The 20456-nt window shown below is 47.0% G+C and overlaps 1 protein-coding gene across 4 annotated transcripts in view; it reads left to right on the forward strand.

Annotated features, from left to right (window-relative positions):
• Positions 1–20456, forward strand: part of LOC138292722 (zinc finger protein 135-like) — a 178858-nt gene that overhangs the window by 97210 nt on the left and 61192 nt on the right. For all 4 annotated transcript variants that reach the window (XM_069231456.1, XM_069231454.1, XM_069231457.1 and 1 more), the window contains one exon: positions 20154–20447. In XM_069231456.1, the coding sequence (XP_069087557.1) occupies positions 20154–20447 (294 nt within the window). The remainder of the gene's footprint in view (positions 1–20153; positions 20448–20456) is intronic.

Consider the following 20456-nt stretch of genomic DNA (forward strand, 5'->3'; position numbering starts at 1 on the left):
AACGGTGAATTGATTTGTAGCAGGAGCAACCTTCGCTGAGGTGGTGTTTGAAGTCTGCATTCCGAATTGTATTAATCATCTATATATAGCTACTAGATCATTGTATAAAGTCTATATATGTACATTGGGATGTGATGTATATGTAGCCAGTGTCAGGGCTCGAAAAATATACTTGACCACTCACTATGGCGAATCATATTTTATCAGGTTGAGCTATTTTTAGAACCTACTCGCCCCTTCCGACGAGTTGTCAATGAACAGGTGTTCCAGTCAGTCAGAAACTCAATTACCAATTAAGATGCCTTGAAATCTTATTCTTGTAACATCTGCTATGTGTTCAGAGACAGAAGTCAAAAGTCAGTTTGTCTTCTTGCAATGCAATTACTTTTCCTTGTGACTGCAGAGTTCCAGTATTTTGTAAGGTGAACTGACTGACCTATGTGAAATGAAAGTCTGTTGGTATCAGGTTTTTCCTAACACGCAATATTTATATAACTTAGTCAACTTTACAAACATTTCAAAATATATTTCAGTAGCTGTGAAAGACAATTTTTTGTACTTGTATGTGATGAAAAAAATATTTTAATAGGATGAAAAAAGTCAGAACACTTTACTTGATGATGTGCAAACGATAAATATGTTTTCTGAAACCCAATTTTCACAGATTATTGTTGATACACTATATAGTTTTATCAGTAAAGCTGCAAGTTAGTGGGACGGTTTTGGACATTTCGTGGAAATCTACTGCCTGTAAATGACAGTGTGCTACCACATCATGCTTTAGTAATATACTTATTAAAAGTGAGTGTTTAAACATAAACCAAGAACCGCTCCTGCCCTGATAACAAAGTGTATTAGTAAACTAAGAGGCAAGTTATGGATTATGTGTACCCTATATGTGGGCTAGATTTATTATACATGGAGCAAACGTTTAGTGTATGTAATTAAAAAAAAAAGAGGATTTTTTTTACAGCAGAAATGCTGAACTCCCGAATTTGAAGGTGCGCTCATACGTGAGAATGAAGAAAAAGGCGACTCTGTAAAATACAATATTTGCATAGAATCACACAATTTGAGAAAGGTTTCCGGGGCAAGTACATTACAGTTAGGTCAAGTAGATTATTCAAGCTACTCAACATGCATGTATAGTAACATTTTTATGATTTTTCGAGGCCTGAATGTTGGCCAGGTAAGTCCATCATTACTTAAAGAACCTAACCTAACTGGCTGTATTACATTTGGGAGGGCTGCATAAAACCAATCATGGTATTCTTTATAAGTTACAGGTATCTCTAAGTATTGGTATGCTCTGTATTGTTGTTGTACATTTGCTATTCTCTGTGTGAAATTTATTTGAGTATGTTTTGACTGCAGGAAAGGAGACCCATGAGTAGAATATTTCTTTTCTGTATACTTCGTGTGTCTCAACCACAAACGTAACTTCCCCACCCTCATTGGTTAGTCCATTAGCTAGGAGAAACTGTGTGACGGGTTGTCTATAGCTTTCTGATATATTTATGGGTTGTGCCATATAAAAAGATAGGCATCGGAGTTGGGAACACCAACTAGGAACCCTTTTAAGATTCAAGCTTGAACAACGTACAGCCTAAAATAGGTACTCCCTATTTAGATGAGTAGGATTTTTCCATCAGATGACAGACTTCTCTGTTTTATGGTACCTAGGGTATCTTTAGCATGTGTGAGAAAGATATTAAGGAGACCTCTAAAATTAGTGCCTTACCATGGTTGCTGGTGCCATGTCTAGGACTCCTGTCATGGGGACATGATTGCTGGTTTCGGGCGGCAGCACCACCATGTGTAGGGGACTGGGTCAATCCGACACTGCCAGGTAGCTGTCAGCCTAACCCTTTCGGCTAGCTAGCAGCACCTCAACCAAACCTAAAAGTAAAAATGATTTGTGGCAGCCTGACACATGACACTCTGACTCATTCAGGGAAGTTGTGGTTAGCAGATCCTGCCCCTTTCTCTCACATTTCAGACAAAAAGATGCAGGACAGTTTTCAATATATTAATTGAAAGGACTACAGTCTATAATAAAATATATGAGCTGCGATTATTAGGAAGATGAAATGTAGCACAATTAGGATTGTTACCATGAGTGAAAAGAAATAAACAATTCCAGCATATTGGAATAAACCTGTGCCAGGCACTTCCTAGCATCTGTGTGAGAGCCTGCCAGTGTTAGCCCTTTTCTCTGACCGTACTTAGTCCATAGAAGGAACACCTCACCCACCCCCCTTTGCCCCCCCCATACCTGAAATGCCGGGGTCTGCCTGCCGTCTCCTTGGTTGGCTGTAGAGACAGAGTTGACGTCAGCAACATGACAATGAAATGGCATACAGCACAGGACGAATCCTCTGGATGGAATGGCCTCTCTAACCTTTGGCCTGTGTGATGTTTTTATAATAAAACGTGTTGGAGTTCTGAGAAACAGGCCTGACAAAATCATGTGTCTAAGTGTCAGGCTGTCTGCGCACTCTTGTGGCAGCAGTACTAGATAGATTATCATGTACAGCCCTGAACAGCCGTGGGCACAGGTACACGGTTAAGTGTTGTGCACTGTGAGCAATAACAACACGTTTGCAGAATAGCAGCTGATTAGAAAAATAAAACATCTCCGCTAAAACCCAGTTATGCTAAAATGAATTAAAATAAATAAATACAAATAAATCATGTAACTGGGTAAAAGACCACAGGCCTAAGCTAAAATATGTGTGCCAAAGCAAGGCTCTAAAATGAATCCACAACATTATCATTATCCCCAGGTACAAAAATGAGCTTCTCTTTCCTTTAATGTAGGGGGAGGAGGGTCAGTAATCCCTTACCACTAACCCTCCCTAATGCATCCATGGAAAAAAGAATTGATTTATTCCAATGCAATCTGAGGTCAAAGTAAGCCATCAGTTGTGCCCACTCACCTAAGCAGCACCAAAATGTTGCACCTGGGTTTTTGTAATCTGTGGTTTAGCTGCTAAGCTTTGGCACTGTTATTATTCTGTGCTCTCCTAATCATTACTGTAGTGCACCCTAGCATACCTTTGAGCTGTAGCTCAGTCGGTACTGCCAATAACATTTTTAAATTTCACTTGGAAAACCATTCCCTCCTGGGCTCTCACCACTATTTAGGTATTTAATAGCGGCTAACAGCTTTGCCAGGTCTATTTCTGCCTCCAGTCGCTCCTGATCTTCAATCAGAGTGGTCATTGTTACTCTTCCCCTCCCCCCCAATATTTCCCTTAATCCTGATAAATCTGCTATGTCTGTGTAAATGGTATAAAGACTACAAATGTCTCAGAAATACCACATTTATCCCCATTACTTGATTATACTGTTTCTCATCCCCACCATCTATAAACACTATGGGGGTTATTACAACTTTGGAGGAGGTGTTAATCCGTCCCAAAAGTGACGGTAAAGTGACGGATATACCACCAGCCGTATTACGAGTCCATTATATCCTATCGAACTCGTAATACGGCTGGTGGTATATCCGTCACTTTACTGTCACTTTTGGGATGGATTAACACCTCCTCCAAAGTTGTAATAACCCCCTATATTTCTACTTAATTTCTTCCATCTTAAAATCCAAGACATACGTTTACTAGGCTTTTCTCCTTCTCTGTGGAGCCATTGCTCAAATTGGGTCCAGTTAAAACCTTTTCTTTCAAGTAATATCTCTTTCTAAGTTCTGTTGAATACCTGCTAAAACTACTTAAATCAAAGCTCTATACCCCCTCATTTTCTTCGCCATAGAAGCTTTTTTCACCTCTGGCAAACCGTGCACCAACATCTAACATCATCTTACCCTGCCATGCAGTCTTTGTGCTATTTGTGGTGACCCTCGGTCATTCTAGGATGAATATCAGGTACTGATGAACAAAATGACTATACCTCTTCCACCACATGATGTTGCCTTCAGACATCCATTTTATTCAAATCCCTTTCTTAATGTTTCATCCTTTAACATGACACATATTGTAGATGGTAGGCACCTTCCTTTTAATATGCAATTAAATTTGCCCACTCAAACCGCTAACATGCCCATCCGTGGCTCACACTTCTCCATTAAGGTATTATAAAGGGGGGCGTGGTCTGGCCGCGATCCATAATGGCCGCCTGAGAGCCAAGCTCCGCACGGCGGCAGGCCACGCGGCGGTGGCGGCGGCGCTGGAGGCGCTCCACGGGACCCCCGAACGCAGCCGGGGCCGACATAGGAGTTGGAGACAGTGAACGACCAACGTCTGTGACGCGGGGGGAGCGCCCTCCCCGGAGGCGCCGAACGGAACGAGGGGAGCAGGCCTGAGGCCTACAGCAGGCCTCTGAGCCGCGGCCTTGAGTGAGGAATCACCCCGACACGGAGAGACACGTCCCTCGCTGAAGCCTGAAGTGGGAGAGAGCGCGCCCTTCGTCCCTACCCGCGCCTTGACAGCGGCTCAACTGCGGCTCCCGGAGCCGGCAACAGGCCGGGACGCCGCCTGACCCCTCCCTCCCTCCTGATCGATAGCTGCCGAAGGGGGAGAACGGAGCCGACCACCATCAGGGCCCGGAACAACAACAGGAGGTGGCCCAATGCTGACGACGCGTCTCCCAGTGCCTCTCCACCCTTCCCCTTTCTGCCGGGGGTGACGGGATCGGCGACAAGAGGCCTCACCACCAGCGGAGCGCAACGGACGGCTACCCCCCCACCCCCCCAGCCTTACCTGCTCCAGAGAAGACCCCCTGAGAAACGACAGAGGCCCCAAAGAGGATGGAGAGGTGAGAGCCGAGCCGGTGAGTCAGGGAGGATGAGAGACGTACGGAGATGAGGGTGGTGGATGAGTGAGAGAGGGGCCGGGAGTGGGGAGAGAGAGAGAGGAATATAACAACGAGCGGAGAGAGAAGGAAGACGAAAGGAAGAGGAGAAGGCAAAGAGTAAAGGAGCAAACTACCTAATAAAAAGAGGGGCAAGCACAAGAGGGGGCAAAGAGTAAGAAAACAAAAAAAAAAGAGGAGAAAAAGAAAAAAAAAAGAGAAAGGAAAACGATCAACACAAACATAACAACAAAAGAAGCAATACCACACTAACAGGAACTAACGAGGCATGAAGAGCAAAGAGGGCCAGGAGTAACATCGGACCTCGGCTCGGCTCCAAAACAACCCCTCTCTCCACGGAACAGCCCTGCGGGACGCTGAATGCTATAGAGCCAACACCGTGATCCTTCCCCTCGTACATATACACCAACGACAGCCCTCCCCAGCAGGCCACTCAGAGAGGTACCCCTCTGAACTCTGAACCCCACCCGCCACCCTCTCTCCTCTGCCGCCCACGCTGATCGCCCTCATTGAGACACGGACAGGCACCCCCTGGGATCCCCACCTGCAGGGAGAAACCCGCAATGCCCAGAGGCAAGACGGCGGGTAAAGCACTGTGTAAACCCGCTCGCCAACTACTCTTCTCTGAAGCCCTGCGTCAACAGAAACATCCTGCTCCCGCAGCCTCTCCGCCCCCCTCACACGACACCATGTCAGACAATACTCAAGGAGCATCAATGGATCGTATACTGCAGGAGATATCGGCAGTAGGCCGCAAACTGGAAGGTATGGACACTGCCATGTCAGCATTAACAGCGGAAACGAGATCCATGCGCTTGGAAATAGCGGGCTTCCAGTCACAAATCTCCAGACTGGACCATCGAGTAGCGGCCGTGGAAAGTCAAGTGGTCTTACAGACTGACAGAGATCAGGAACTCTTGTACCTTCGCAGCAAGTTAACCGACCTTGAGGACCGAAGCCGCAGAAACAACATCCGCTTCCTTGGATTTCCGAAAGGCATTGAGGGTACAGATATCCTCTCTTACCTGCGAGACACGCTTCCCAAACTAGCCGACATAACATTTGACCCCCCTCTGGAATTTCAAAGAGCGCATAGACTTGGTCTCCAGAGACAAAACGGACAAGATCGTCCTCGTCCAATCATAGCCTGCTTCCTCCGGCACGGGCAGGTCCGCCAATTGCTACAGCTGTCCCGACGGCAAGGCCCACTCCGGCTCGGTCCCCTCGAAATCCGCCTTTTCAGCAGACTTCTCCAAAGAAACAGCAGATCGAAGAAGAGCCTTTCTCTCCTTCCGCCCTCGCCATCTGGACGTTAAATTCGGCCTCTTCGAGCCAGCCAGGATGTGGATAACTAAGAACGGAGAGTCACGAACCTTCTATGACCCAGAGGATTTGAAGTCATTCCTAGAGGGGCTGCATGATCCGACACAATCCATGGAATCAACAACCCAACCCCCCAAGACACACAGAACCAAACCAGGGGAATGGGCCAATCGGAAATTGCTCTGGACACCGACGGAAGACCTACTACAGACCCCCAAACCAGGGGCAGAGACCTGGAGAGGTTAACAAAAAGTTTTGATGACAGGGGCCAGGTCCTACAGGCGGTGGCAATGCACACACAACTGCCGGACAGAGACAAGTCCCGATCCCCTTTGAAACCCTAGGTGCCTACTACCTGAAACCAACATGGACACAGTTTTCCTACAAGCCCTCGATATCTACAACCACAGACTGCCATAGAAACGTTGCAGGAAACATAGGAACTTTGATGAAAAAGCCCAGACACAGAGACATGATGAGTACTCTACTTTAATGTACACTCCTCAGACATGGAACCACGGAGAACCGCCCCCCCTCCCCCCAGAAGGCTTTAACCGCCTCGGACTGCTTAGACTGTTCGGATTGTGTGATAGTTTTTGTTGGCCCCGATTACTTTTGTTTCTCTACGTCCCTCCCTTTCATGCCGGGTAACACTTTCCATGTCCCGTATCACTTCTCCCATCTAGAATCAGGATCCATAGCGTCCTCTGGAAAATATGGGAACTGACGCAATACCCTTGCACACTACTGGCTTGCCCTGGCAGGGTTGGGGCAAAACGATTCTGAACTGGGTTTTGAGCTCTAGACCCCGATCTACTAACAAACGCAATAGTGACATAACGATGGGCGTTGGTACAAAGCAGAACAGACCACAGATGCCAAGTCCCAGAGCATATACATGCCACAACCCCTCAGAATAACCAAGGGGAAGCGACCTCAGTAACAACAATACTTGCCCCTGTCCTTTCCTCGCGCTTCCCCCATCCCCCCCCCCTCACCCCCCCGCATTGGGACGCGGCCAACATGCGACCTCCCCTCCTCCCCCCCCCCCCCATCCTCTGGTCACAAACACATTCCACACCCCCCCCGGACATAATTGGATGCATCCACGCGGAGGTCTGGGGCGCCTCGTGGGCGCCGCCCCCCCCCCCAGCACGGGGCCCGCTGGCCGGGTGTCGAAGCTCATTCGGCCTAGGTTTTAGACCCGCCGGTCAAAGTTCGTGTACTTCGGGATTTGTATCCCGGTCTCCCCTCTTTACCTTCTTTTTTTTATTTCTTCTCCCCCCCCCCACTGTCTTCTCTTTATTCTCTTTTCAACTCCTCTTCGTATCCAACGCGCCCGCCACCCACCCTTCCCCCCCCCCCTTCTTCCCTCTCCCCGACATCCTCTTCAGTTCACAGAGTCCACCCCACTCCCCCGAGCTCATACCCCCGGGTGGGCGGACACAGGAAACAAGGATACCCAACCAGATGGGAGCACCGGTAGTTCCCCTCAGGGTGATATCATGGAACGTAAACGGCCTTACCCACTTTATCAAACGGAAGAAAGTCCTATCCTACCTTAATTCTAAGCAGGCAGACATCGCCTTATTACAAGAGACACACCTAGACAGTCTTGAATCTGATAGATTACTACGTGACTGGGTGGGAACCGTCTTGTTTAGTTGCACCCCACCCACACCCGATACAGAGAATGTCCCAAGAAAAAGCGGGGTGGCGATCCTCTTACGCAAAACCCTCCCTTTCACGGTGTCAAATCGTGGACAGACCCCGAGGGCCAATACATATTTACCAAACTGAAAATCGGGGACTCAACATTGTGTGTGGGATCAGTCTATGCACCAAGAGGTCCCAAACGCCTCTTCTTTCTCCAGCTCAATCGACTTCTAACCGAGATAGGGGCATCCCGTTACGTTATAGGAGGAGACTGGAACCTAGCAAGGGACGCAGCATTGGACAGGACGGGGCCTCTAGACACGAGTAACAACGCAGACAGGGCCATCCAGTCTGATATACTCGCGGATAACGGTTTGGTTGACCACTGGAGGCTGACTCACCCAACGGACAGAGAATTTGCCTTTCTCTCGCCGGTGCACGGTACCCAATCACGGATCGATTACTTTCTCCTATCCCACAATCTTATGGCCCACACCTTGGAGGACGATATACTGGAGAGAGGCCTATCAGACCACTCCCCAGTCCTTATAGCCATCCGCTTAGGCCTGGTATCCCCGGGCCGAAAACCCTGGAGATTAGCGATCCATCGATATCGATCCCCCCAAGGTAAGTTGCAGCTACAGGATCATGCGACCACTTTTGCCCAAGACAACCTTGGTACGGTTGATTCGAGTCGAACTATGTGGGCTGCAGCCAAAGCCTCGATACGGGGACAGCTCATGCGGGATGCGGCGATAGCGAACAAAGACAGAAAAGAGCAACAAGCGGCTCTGGAACTCTACATACGCCGACTAACCAGACAATATACGGCACACCCCTCCCTTCCTGGCCGCCGAAGTTTAGAGCAAGCACAAATGGCCCTTAATGAGCTATACACCACCCAGGCCGAATTCGCATTACAGAGACTCCAAGGGAGACACTATGAACAGGGTGAGAAGGCGGGGCGACTGCTCGCAGCCCAACTCCGTCAAAGAGCAGCCGCCCTAGCCATCCCAGCCATTCGCTCTCCGTCCGGGGACATACTGACCAACCCGCAGGCCATTGCAAACAAATTTGCCCAATTCTATAGACGCCTTTACACGCCGGAAACCACGACCAACCTAGCGCAAGCTACCACCTTTTTAAAGAAGCTAGACCTCCCCTCCCTAACAGACGAGGGCCGTAGCCTATTAGAAGGGGAAATAAGCAGACAGGAGATAGATAAAGTCATCTCTGACCTCCAGTACCACAAATCACCCGGAGAGGATGGATACCCTGCAGAATTTTATAAATGGGTATGGGCAGAGGCGATTGATATCCTATGCGAAGCCCTCAATGAAGCCTGCGAAACACAGACATTAGGGGCCATATCCAACAATGCCACAATAGCTGTCATACCGAAGCCTGGGAGAGATCCTTTATTATGCGGCAGCTACCGACCCATCTCTCTACTAAACGGGGACATCAAAATTCTAGCAAGCGTCCTGGCAAACAGACTACATAAAGTAATCCAGTCCTTAATACACTATACACAGGTGGGGTTTGTACCGGGCCGCACGTCTAGGAACCACCTACGAACCCTATGCCATACCTTATGGGCGGCCAGAGACTCCCCGGAGTCGGCGCTGGCCCTGTCCTTAGACGCCGAAAAAGTGTTCGACCGCATAGAATGGCCCTACCTATTTGCAGCCTTAGAGAGATTTGGCCTAGGCAACAAATTTATCTCCATGGTACGACTGCTCTATGATCAACCCGCGGCCAGAGTCAACTGCGGAGGCTTCCTCTCAGACCCTTTCCCTATCCGAAGGGGTACACGGCAGGGGTGCCCCCTTTCACCTCTCCGGTCCTCCCCCTCCATAACCGGCCTACCACTTCCCGAAGGCACCTCCAAGATATACCTCTATGCTGACGATATCCTCTTAACACTCACAGACCTGGAAAGATCCATACCGGCCCTATTCGAGGTAATCGAGGACTTCGCAGCCCTATCGGGATACCGTATTAACTGGGACAAAAGCCAGGCACTTCCGCTATCGCGAGTAACCACAAAAGCGGCACTCCTAGGCTACCCATTCCGGTGGACGCCAAAACGTCTTAAATACCTAGGAGTGCTTGTTAACCCTGGACTGGCACACATGGTTGCGGACAACATTGACCCTCTCATCACGCGGATGAAACTGGACTTTGCGAAATGGACCCAGTTAGGCCTTTCCATGTGGGGCAGAGTACAAGTGGTTAGAATGGTGACGGTACCCTGTTTCACCTATATCCTAGGTCTCCTGCCCTTACAAGTGCCCCTCTCCACACTAAGAGGCATTGATGCACTAATTAGATCATTTGTGTGGGGCACAATGCGGCCGCGGCTATCACCAGCCAAGCTTTTGGCCCGCCGCATAAACGGGGGAATGGGACTCCCATCAGTGGAACACTACTCTTTAGCCCTCCAAATGTCTCAGTTATCCAATACACTATCGAATATACCAGATCCCCCCCTTGTGGATAGCAGTGGAAAAATGACTCCTGACTGCGAACGAAGGACTCGGTGGACCCTACCGTGCAGACCTCCCAGCCACTAACTCAGTGAATCCTATCCTGGCGGCGACCAGGGCATTCTGACAAAGGGCCCACCGACTGTTTGGGGTCCACCCCCTCATACATGCCCAAGCGCCCCTGTGGCACAACAGTGGCCTACGCATAGGTGGCGAGGTACTCCATTGGCCGCAATGGAAACAGACAGGCATCCTCACCCTCTCACAGGTCCTGGAGAACAATGTGCTCAAACCCTTCCCCAAGCTACGGGAGGAGTTCGGCCTACACCCGAACCAGGAATGGAGATACATGCAACTCAAGCATTGTCTCTCCCAAGGGAGTACACCTCCACAGCGGGGATCCCTGCCCTCACCGATAGTGGCTTACCTGCAGCAATGGGGACAATACAAGGGAGTAATGTCGGGTCTATATGATCTAATTATTAGACGGCTTTACTCCCAACCGCTAATGGACAAACTACGTCTACGGTGGCAAACCAGGCTGCAGCAGGATCTAGACCCAGATGATTGGGAAGCTACCCTAGAGACACTAGACAGAGGCACCCGGGAAGCACGCTTGAAATTCTGCCTCTTCAAAATCTTACATGAATGGCACTGGTCCCCAGCGAAACTGCATAGGATCGGACTCCTCCCGCATGCGAACTGCTGGCGATGTCCAGAAACATCCTGTGACCTGATACATATCTTAGTAAACTGTACAACAGTACGACCACTCTGGGATGCTGTGAGCTCCACTCTGGCTGAAGTAATGTCCCTTCCGTCACCACTTCCTCCTGCCCTTATACTTCTGCAAGATACGACCTCCCTACCAGACCTCCCTAGACCACACAAGAGACTGTTGCACACAGCGTTAGCTACTGCAAAAATTTGCATACTCAGACACTGGCGGTCAGAGACCCCCCCAAGCCCGGAGGAATGGATTACAGCCATGATCCGCACTGCTATGCATGAACGGATCATCTATAACAAGACCAAGCTCAATTATTCCTACAGGTATGGGCTCCCTTCCTCACAAGGGGGCAATAGTGCCCTACCCGGAACCACCACTGTTCCCTTCTCCCTTCCCTTTCCCTCCCCTCCCCCACATGCATCTCTTCCCCCCTCTCCCCCTCGCTCCCGTACCTCCCCCTCCCTCTGTATTTCCCCCCTCTCCCCCTCCTTATCTCCCCTTCTCTTCCTCTCTTTTCTATTCTTTTCTCCTCTCCCACTCTTCCTTTTCTTTCCTCTTCTTCCCCTTCTCCCTCTCCCTTTTCCTACTGTTTCTTCTTCTTTTCTCCTTTTCCCTCTTTCTTACTTTCTTTCCTCTCTCTCTCTCTTTCTCTCTCCCTCTCGCCCCTTATCCCCACGTCTCTTTCTAAAATACCCACTAGAGTCCGAACGTCGCCTTCCAGCAACGCTCCAAACAGACCTCCATGGGACATCCTTTTCCCTATGTCGTCTGCTAGTCACCTGGTCCCAACCGAAACTGACCACAGAGTTGACATGAGCTGCAACACCCATTATCCGTGCAGCAACATCCCTCGCTTCCCAGGGTGGCACTCCCTGGTTCTTTCGTCTGAACAGGTACAACCTACTGTTTACCCTCATATCTTTACCCTCTTTAAACCCCCCCACATAGCCTAAAATAAGTTGGAAGTGAACTCTACCTCAAGTTTTTATATTATGACTGATACCTTGTTTGTGCCTTATGAGTTTTTTCTTCTCCTTCGGTTTCCTAATATCACTGATGTGTAATTACTCCCGATTGACGGGACCCTGATCCCACTGACTCTGTGTCATATTGTGTTATTAACAATAAAAGAAAAGTTAAAAAAAAGGTATTATAAAACTCTTCTTCATTCTTAATTGGGTACACATTCATTCAATAGTACCACTACAGTCCCATCAACTGTACCTACCAGCTGGCCAGATTTACGCAACAGGTTCGCAGAGGGCTGTTCAACTAGTAGCGTTGTTGTAGCTGACACCCAGTTACTAAGATGCCACCCCCCAGAACTTGTTGTGTAGGATGCATTATAAAACCTATCTTTTCACTTCTTCAGAACCTTTTTTCCTCAGCATCTGACAAATGTGTGTCCTGTAGAAAGGTCACCCCAATTCCGTGGAGTCTCATATAGAAAGACACTCTTCTCTCTTTGGTGGGAACATAAAGCTCTTTCATATTCCAGGTCATTGACTGTATAATTGCTGCGTTGCCCAGTGCACCCTCCCTCACTTTCCAGCTACTGCTACTCGGAGTATCTCCTTGATGTTCCTGTATCATCACCAATATCTGATGGACTTCTGCATGTGTGGCAACATCATCTTTTTCAACTGGTTCAAATCAAATTTGTCATTGCTTCCACCACTGTTACTCTCCATCGTCATGAACTAAGATTGTCTGTTGCTTTTGTTTCTATTCTTCTTTCCAGTGATGTTCGTATATCCGCGATAGCTGCCAGGACATCTTTTTATAGTAGGTTTGTCTTCCTGCTGTGGGCAGTGCTCAACACACTGGACTGGCGATACTGGTTTTAGCATCTTAAACATATCTCCATTGGCCAGCGCTTATTTGTTGGGTATAATTGTGACTTTGTTGGCCGGCGCCAGCCTAGTTAGCTTCTTCTCCATTGAGCATGTTAGACTGTCCGAGCTTACTGTGCTCTATCTCTTGCACAGTGTAATACAGGCAGAAGGTTTCCACCACTAAACACTTCCCCCCTCCCTTTGATGGGTGGGGGTCTGCAGGACTTCCATAGCTATTTGATGTGTATTGTCTCACACGTAATGGTCCCCATGGTCTACCATGCTTCACTGTAGGTAGCTCTAGGAGATCCCATTGTCTTTTTGTGGGGCCACTTCACTTGTAATGTGTAATTCCATCTTTTTAAAGGGCTATGTGCTCTTCCAGTCCTGTAGTGAAGCTACTTACCCTAAGGCACCAACACAAGATTACCTTTAAGGGAGTGCGCGTTTTCCTCTGCACCTTCCCCAGTGTATTTACTCCTCTGTTCACCCCTTGTGTCCACCAAACTCGGTGCTTCCACCCCTCACTGCCCACTGTATTCTCCACCCTCTTGGACCTCAATGTCACACCCCTGTTCATAGCTAAGGCTCTGCCTAGCCCCCGCTCCTCTATCCCCCTCCCCTAACCACAGCTGCATCACCACGTTTACCACAGCACCCACTCCTGCTCATCTTCTATCTCAGTTGGGCCCCCAGTCCTTGGGCACTTGTGCACCTCTGCTTTCCAATAAGCCCACCACACCAGAAGGTAGTCTAAAGCTTCGTCTTTCCCATCCTTCTTACATCACACTTCTGTCAGTGTCATCTTACCGTCTGCTGGCGGGGAGGAGGAAGCCTCTTTATACTGTCTCACAGTGCCTTTTCAAGTGCTACAGCTCAGTGCTAATGCTCACCAGTGGCTACCTTCCGGATCCCATAAGTTGCCACATCAAAGTTGTGTACCTTTAACTGTTGTAATAAAGGATTTTAATCATATTCAAGGGGGTGTACCTGGAGCTGAAAACCAACATGCCTTCTCTACATTCTGCTTGACCCTGCCCCCTGTATGCATTGAGAACAGGGATAGAGGCCAGGACAGCACTCCATAATCCTCTAAATTAATCAGTAATGTAGATGGAGGAAGGACTGGCTCATCCAAAGTGAACCATGCCTGGATACAAGTTTTTACCATACTGTTGATAAAACATGTGATGCTAAATTGGCGAATGAAATAGAAAAAATGTCCATCATGTTCTCCTTGAAACGTGGAGCTAGGCAGTCTTGCCTCTTATTGTTCTGACTGTTCACTTAATATATAGAATCCACAGTGGAGACCATTCAGCAAAATACGAAATTGGTTGAGTTACTGTTTTCATTTTTTTGCTAATAAAAACAGGTCTTACTCTAAGGTGGGCATGATTAGTAAACCTATTTGCATGTATGCGTAGCTTACACACAGAAATAGACGTTCTTAAAAACCCTTTTGTAAGTCAAAAAAGTCAGATTTACAGATCGAACACTCTAGGACAGTAGTGCTGTTTCCACAGCCAGTACCAGGCTTGGTGAATTAGATCACTAGATGAGTGCCAGCACAAGGGACACTAATCAAGGATGGGTCACATTTACATACATCCATAAGGATGTAAGAAATACAGTGCAGAAAAATAAGGTATATCAATGTGTGTCTACTATTCATAAGAGACCGGGGCAGTTTGTGCACAGCAAAACTCTCACTTCCCCTCAGTGGTGTCTGTGTCTACATCTGTGGCCTGTTGTTCCTTAGAGATCTAAGTAACTCCTTACTTTGTACAACAGCCATTGTGTTTATGCACAACAACCAGCATTGTGTATTTGGGAAATCAATTACTTGTAAATAGAGTTGCGTCGTACAGGGCACTCTGGCCAACCAGTACCAAGTCATATTTGTGCTTGTCCCTGCGGTAATCTGCTTGGGGGCATGTGCATCATATATAAAAGCACTATTGCAGTGTTCCGTACTCGATCTGGCCTATCTCAGCCACCAAATGGGGCAGATGAGTGCTTGATACCAGAACACTGCAAAGTGCGCTTGGCCGGTATAATAATTACGCTGAAATTCAGAAACTTTAGTCCATCCCTCTCATTTGTTGACATTATTTCACTGCAGAGTAAGGGGGTTTGCCACATTATCTAGGTCAAATATGGTCACAGTATCGCAAAAAGGCCTTGTTCAGCAGGTTTGGAATATTACGATACAAATATAGAAATTTAGGGAATACAACCATTGGAATCAGGGCAGTTTGATTACTAGAAAGCAGGATCTTGACCAATATTTCAATCACTGGGCCATAATTATCACTGATAACCACATTACAGTTCCCTTTGCATCTACATGCCAAAATACTATGTGGAATCCAACCACCATTCAGAACGGGTGCTCATGCTCGACAACCGTGGAGGAAACAGTTGATGTTCAAATCAGAAAACTGGCCAAATGAAATAGCACAGAAAAGAGGGAAGAAGCTTCACAAGGACTACAGCCTATTGATAGATTGTAAAAGACCATGTTTGCTAAATGCTATGCCTCCGGTGGCTCCTTCCCAGTGATGAACAGCAGCAGCAGTAATGTACATATGTTCCTCGTCCCCTTGGTGATTTTGAAAGACCCTGCCAGTTGTCAATTTATTTTGACCCTGGCCGAAGGACAAAGGTAGAGCAGAGATAGGAGTTGAAGAATCCATATCCCCAATTTAGTTCCCTACGAGAAAAGACCATTCCATTGAAAGTGGAGGGAATTCTCTGTGTCTGGAAACATAGCCTGCAGTTCTTGGACAAGTTGGTGGACACAGCAGGTAGCATTGATAAATTATGCTCTGTTTCCATTACCGGTATAAACCTTACTTGCTCAAGAAGCACCAACCCTAGAATCAGTGAATTCAGCCTGTTGGCTGTAATCATATCTTGCTATCGATGTTTGTTATTGACGGTAGTCTATAGGTTAGACTGAGAAGGATGTACTTTCTGGGCATAAATAGGATAGTCATGACTGTTAACCAGAAGGTGGTTGGCACACATGTATCCACAATCACTTCTTCATAAAAACTTAGTAGCCAAGGAGAATGCAAGTCTCTGTATTCCTTGTAGAATGATAACTTGAGTCCCTCTACGACTTGGGCTTAATGCATTGCTGACCTTGTCTTACACAGCTGAGTAATGTTTGGTTAAGACATCAAGTTTGCCCTTTTTTGTCAAATACCACTTCACCTGATTCCCCTGACCTCTTCCCTCACACCCAGCACAGTATGCTGGGTGAAAGGCTTACTAAGAAGTGAAATATACTGCCTGATCTTTCTCGCTCTTCGTGCTTGGGTTGGTCTTGGTTTTCCTGCCAAATAGTGCTACGCACCTTGGTCCAGCTCATGCAACAAATACAGTATCAAGTTTAACTCTGCTAATAGTTCCTCTCCCTTTGAGTCGGCAAAATGTTTTTCTTTACTTTCAGGTTGTTTACTCTAAGAACGCTGTCCTGTTTAGCGATACAAAAGCCTTTCATATAGACCTTGATGGCTTCCCATACTGTGCTTCCCGTACTTTAGAAGCAAGCCTACTTTAGTTTCCAAGAATTCCACAACGAAATGCCTCTCCAGGGAGCCACTAAATATGACACAGCTGGATGTTATTGAAAACCTTAGTTGTCAAAGTGACAAGAAAGTGATGTGATTTTGTGTTGGCAAGTATTTCAGCACAACTCGCCCATTGTGCCAGGTTTCCGCAAATGAACTACTATCCAACACGTGACATAGAGTCTTGAACGCAAGTGTAGAAACCTTCCTTCTGTCCATGCTGCTTCCTCTAAATACCGACCCCATTTACCATGTTAATAATCTATTGGAGAGTTTATGCCACAGAAGACAGACTTCAATTTGATGATCTGAATCGAAGGCCCAGTGTAACGTAGTGTTAAAGTCACCGCCCATATAATATATTCTACGAGTCCACTTCTCACAGCATTCACTAAGCTTTGCATCATTGAACTTCAAAGAATCAATGTTTGGATCGTTTGTGGTATCAAAAAACGCATCCTTCCCTCTCCATCCTCATAGGTTGTGAAGGATGTAAGATCAATGATTTTATGCATAAGTTTGGCCTCCTCCTCCCTCAAACAGGTAACATAAGAAGCAATGAATATGTCATGCCCACACTTCATTACCAAATGATGCTGTCTTCAATAAGACGGGCATGTGTACTACATCATAAGTATATTAGCATCATGCCATCCTACATACGCTTACCCCTGCCTTGTTTATTACTGGTTGTAGAGCCCCTGACTTTCCTGCCTAGGAGCCCACTCTCTTTGTGCTTCACATCAAATCCCTGAAGAAAGGATATGATATGAATACCCTTGTAGCCAACCATGATGTAGAGCTTTAACCCACCTGCCCATGGCCAAACCATGGAGTGACATTGCAGCAGAACCAAAACGTAACAACAGTGAGTTATTTACCTGTGAGTGCTACTGATTACAGTGTAGTTCTGACCCAACGGTACAGCATCACAAGATCAGTCTTACCATCCCAGTGTTGAACCTATTTCTCTTATCACTAAGAAACACAATTCTGCACTATAATACCCCATACTAAAGCAGCACAATTTTCCTAGGGTTACAGCAATAAAAATAATCTCTAAAATTATATCTGTATGCCCCACCCTACAAACGTATCCTCAGATTATACCTGTATGCTATAGTAGAGTATTTCTGCATCACTTGCGCTACTGGCCTATCTGGGGTGTGCTGAATGCCTTCCCACCCTTCCGTCCTCCCCACAGTCCCACTCCGCCACACTGAAGCCATGTCTGCTATGGCTCTTCTAAATCTAGGCATTCACAAATGTTATGGCGGCTTGTGTTTACGAATTCCACCTTTTTTATTTTTATTTACTAGACTTAGTTCATCAGGGTGCCGCATGCACATGGTCTAAGAGATCCTGTGCTGTGTGAGTCTCTGATGCATGTGAATGCTCTTCTGACCTCTTGCAGTTGTATGGTGTAAACCAGGTATTTTACGATAGTGGCACCTTTGTTGTTTTGTGCTGCAGCTTGACTTTTTCCCTCACTAGGATTACTGCAGCGTAGGGATCCCTGTCGTTCAGGATTCACAGATACTGGCCCTTCATGGGCCCCTGATGATGGCCTTAGGTCAATGAGAGGTGAGCTAACTCAGTTATGAAGAGGTGAAACAAATTGTACCTCTACCATATTTAATAGCCGATTCAGCAGAGAATCCTCTTTCCCCAATTTCTTCTGTACAGGAATTCCAATAATCTGCATGCTATTTTGGAGCGTGTGTCCCAGGTCCTAGTATTTTGAGCCATTTACTTTTATTTGGAAAAACCTGTGTCATCCGCAGTTTTGGGATCCTTCAATGCGCTATGTCAATCCTTATTGATTGCTTTTTGATCAAGGATCGTTGTTTAACTCTCTTGCCTTTGGAAGTGTGCAGACTAGTCTTCCTATCCAGTCGAAGAGTGGACATCAGTATCGGCCTTTGCAGCACCATTGTCTGTTGTGATCGCCTCATTATGGGCTCTGACCCCTTTGTTTAATGTTGTTGCATTTTTAGGGTAGGGCAAGAATCTGCCATGCTTAGTAAATTCGGAAAATCTGAGCCACTTTCACGGAGTTACTACTGTCTAGTGGCCAGACTTGGATACCGCTGTCTACCGGGATTGTAAAGTAAATGCTGCTGCCACAGCCACAATGCAAGTTTTAGTGCTGTCAGTCTACGTGTGGTGCAGCCTTGCACAGCCGAATGTCTCAGCTTTAGTCTTGTGCTGGTAGCATATACCATCCTTCTAAGAAGCAAATAACTAAGCAATACCCTTTGCAACACTGACTCACGTGTAAACCCACCACAGGACGATGCCAGGAGTGCAAATGGTGATCGGTGTACACACAATGCTTATGCCTTAATAGTAAGCTTTCACAACTGTACAAAAATCAGCAAAAGAGCTTAGCAGCACCCATGCCTTTGTGCCTCCCTAGATTCCAAAGCCAGGGCGTCAACATCCAGACCATAGATTACTCCCCCCCACCATACACCCCAAGCATCCCACCACCATCGCTGCTGGGACATATATCGAAACAATAGTCCCAATCTGAAGAAACCATTCAGTCTGGCGACCGCATTGCCCATTGATATGCTGCCTCGCGTTCTACTACGGCACACCAAGACTACACCACTGCAGCTGATTATAAGAGGGAAGTCATCCCCAGTCTGTATGGGGAGACGTCCCCACCCTACAAGAGGTCAGTTTCACACCTGCACACCATAAGAATGCACCTGTTGTTACCCCTCCCTATAATATTACAGGTCACCATCTCCAATGCCCAGGATCTAGCTCACCGACTACCGCTTAACTCAGCATCTTTTAAGGAAAAAAGTCAGGGCAAACAGAGCTCAATTCCTCTCAGCAATATCCACCCTCCTTCACCCAACCATCCGCCCTCCATTTTTTCTATTGGCCCAACTCTGCGGGCCAATAAAAGGTCACAACCACAGGCTCCCCAGCAGCTGTTATAGCTGCCAGGCTAGCTTCTGCTTTTGGGGATCATAATGTGGCGCAGCCTGACAAAGACGTCGCAAAAGCATCAATGCCCAACCCCCCTTCTGACTCATGGTACTGCTCCTCTGTTTTTGCAGGTGGGCACAGCTCAGTTGCACTGAGTTTATTTCTTCGACCCTGGGCTGGATAAATGAAACTCTGTAACACACATCCCTCTTGGCAGCCAGCACACCAGCACCACCCTCCCGTCCTTCCCCTCCAGACACTTGTAACAATTGCATATGGCGGCCAAATGTCAAAAAAATTCCCTTTCTGTAATAAGGTATTCTCTCATGATCTATAACTGGTTGCTGGAGACAGTGGTTATCATAGTATTGTGTGGGATTGTGTCAAAGTATTACACTGTATGCCGTTTTTGGCACTGTGATTACAGTAACATTTTTTAAGATTTACTCTGAGTTTGGTTTAACAGTGAACATAACATGTATAGGTTGCATGGTTGACTGGGCAACTTACCATGCATTTCCATAAAAGAAAAACAGTGAATAGTTTTTGGGATTTACGCAGACTTAAGGTCTAAAAACATTTGAGAGGAATGCACTAGTGAAAAATGCAACATCTGTTTTCATTTTACTTATGTGTAGTTTTTTATCATTTGGTTTTCTTTTGCATTAGTTTGTCATACATGAACTGATAGTAATTGGTAGAAGTGTGTAAATGCATGTTTTTTAGAGTAAAAATAAAAAAGATGTGTTTTTCATAACAGCGCCTGACGTTAAACCACCACTTACATCAATCGGTATTAATGAAGAGGGAGAGACGTATCACATGGGTGTGCAAGAGTACCAGAGAGGTGAAAGTCCAGAAGTTAAACCACCAGTTGCACCAATTGGTTTTAATGAAGAGGGAGAGACCTACCGCATCGGCAGCCAGCCGTACCGGAGAGGTGAATATCTGGAGCTTAAACCAGCAGTTGCATTTACCGGTATTAAGGAAGAGGAAGAGACCCCTCCTATTGGCATTCAAGACTATCCGAGAGGGGAAAGCTCCAACAGTCTAGGTGAGTAAT

This window comes from Pleurodeles waltl, chromosome 4_2, assembly GCF_031143425.1.
Source record: "Pleurodeles waltl isolate 20211129_DDA chromosome 4_2, aPleWal1.hap1.20221129, whole genome shotgun sequence".
Lineage (NCBI taxonomy): Eukaryota > Metazoa > Chordata > Amphibia > Caudata > Salamandridae > Pleurodeles > Pleurodeles waltl.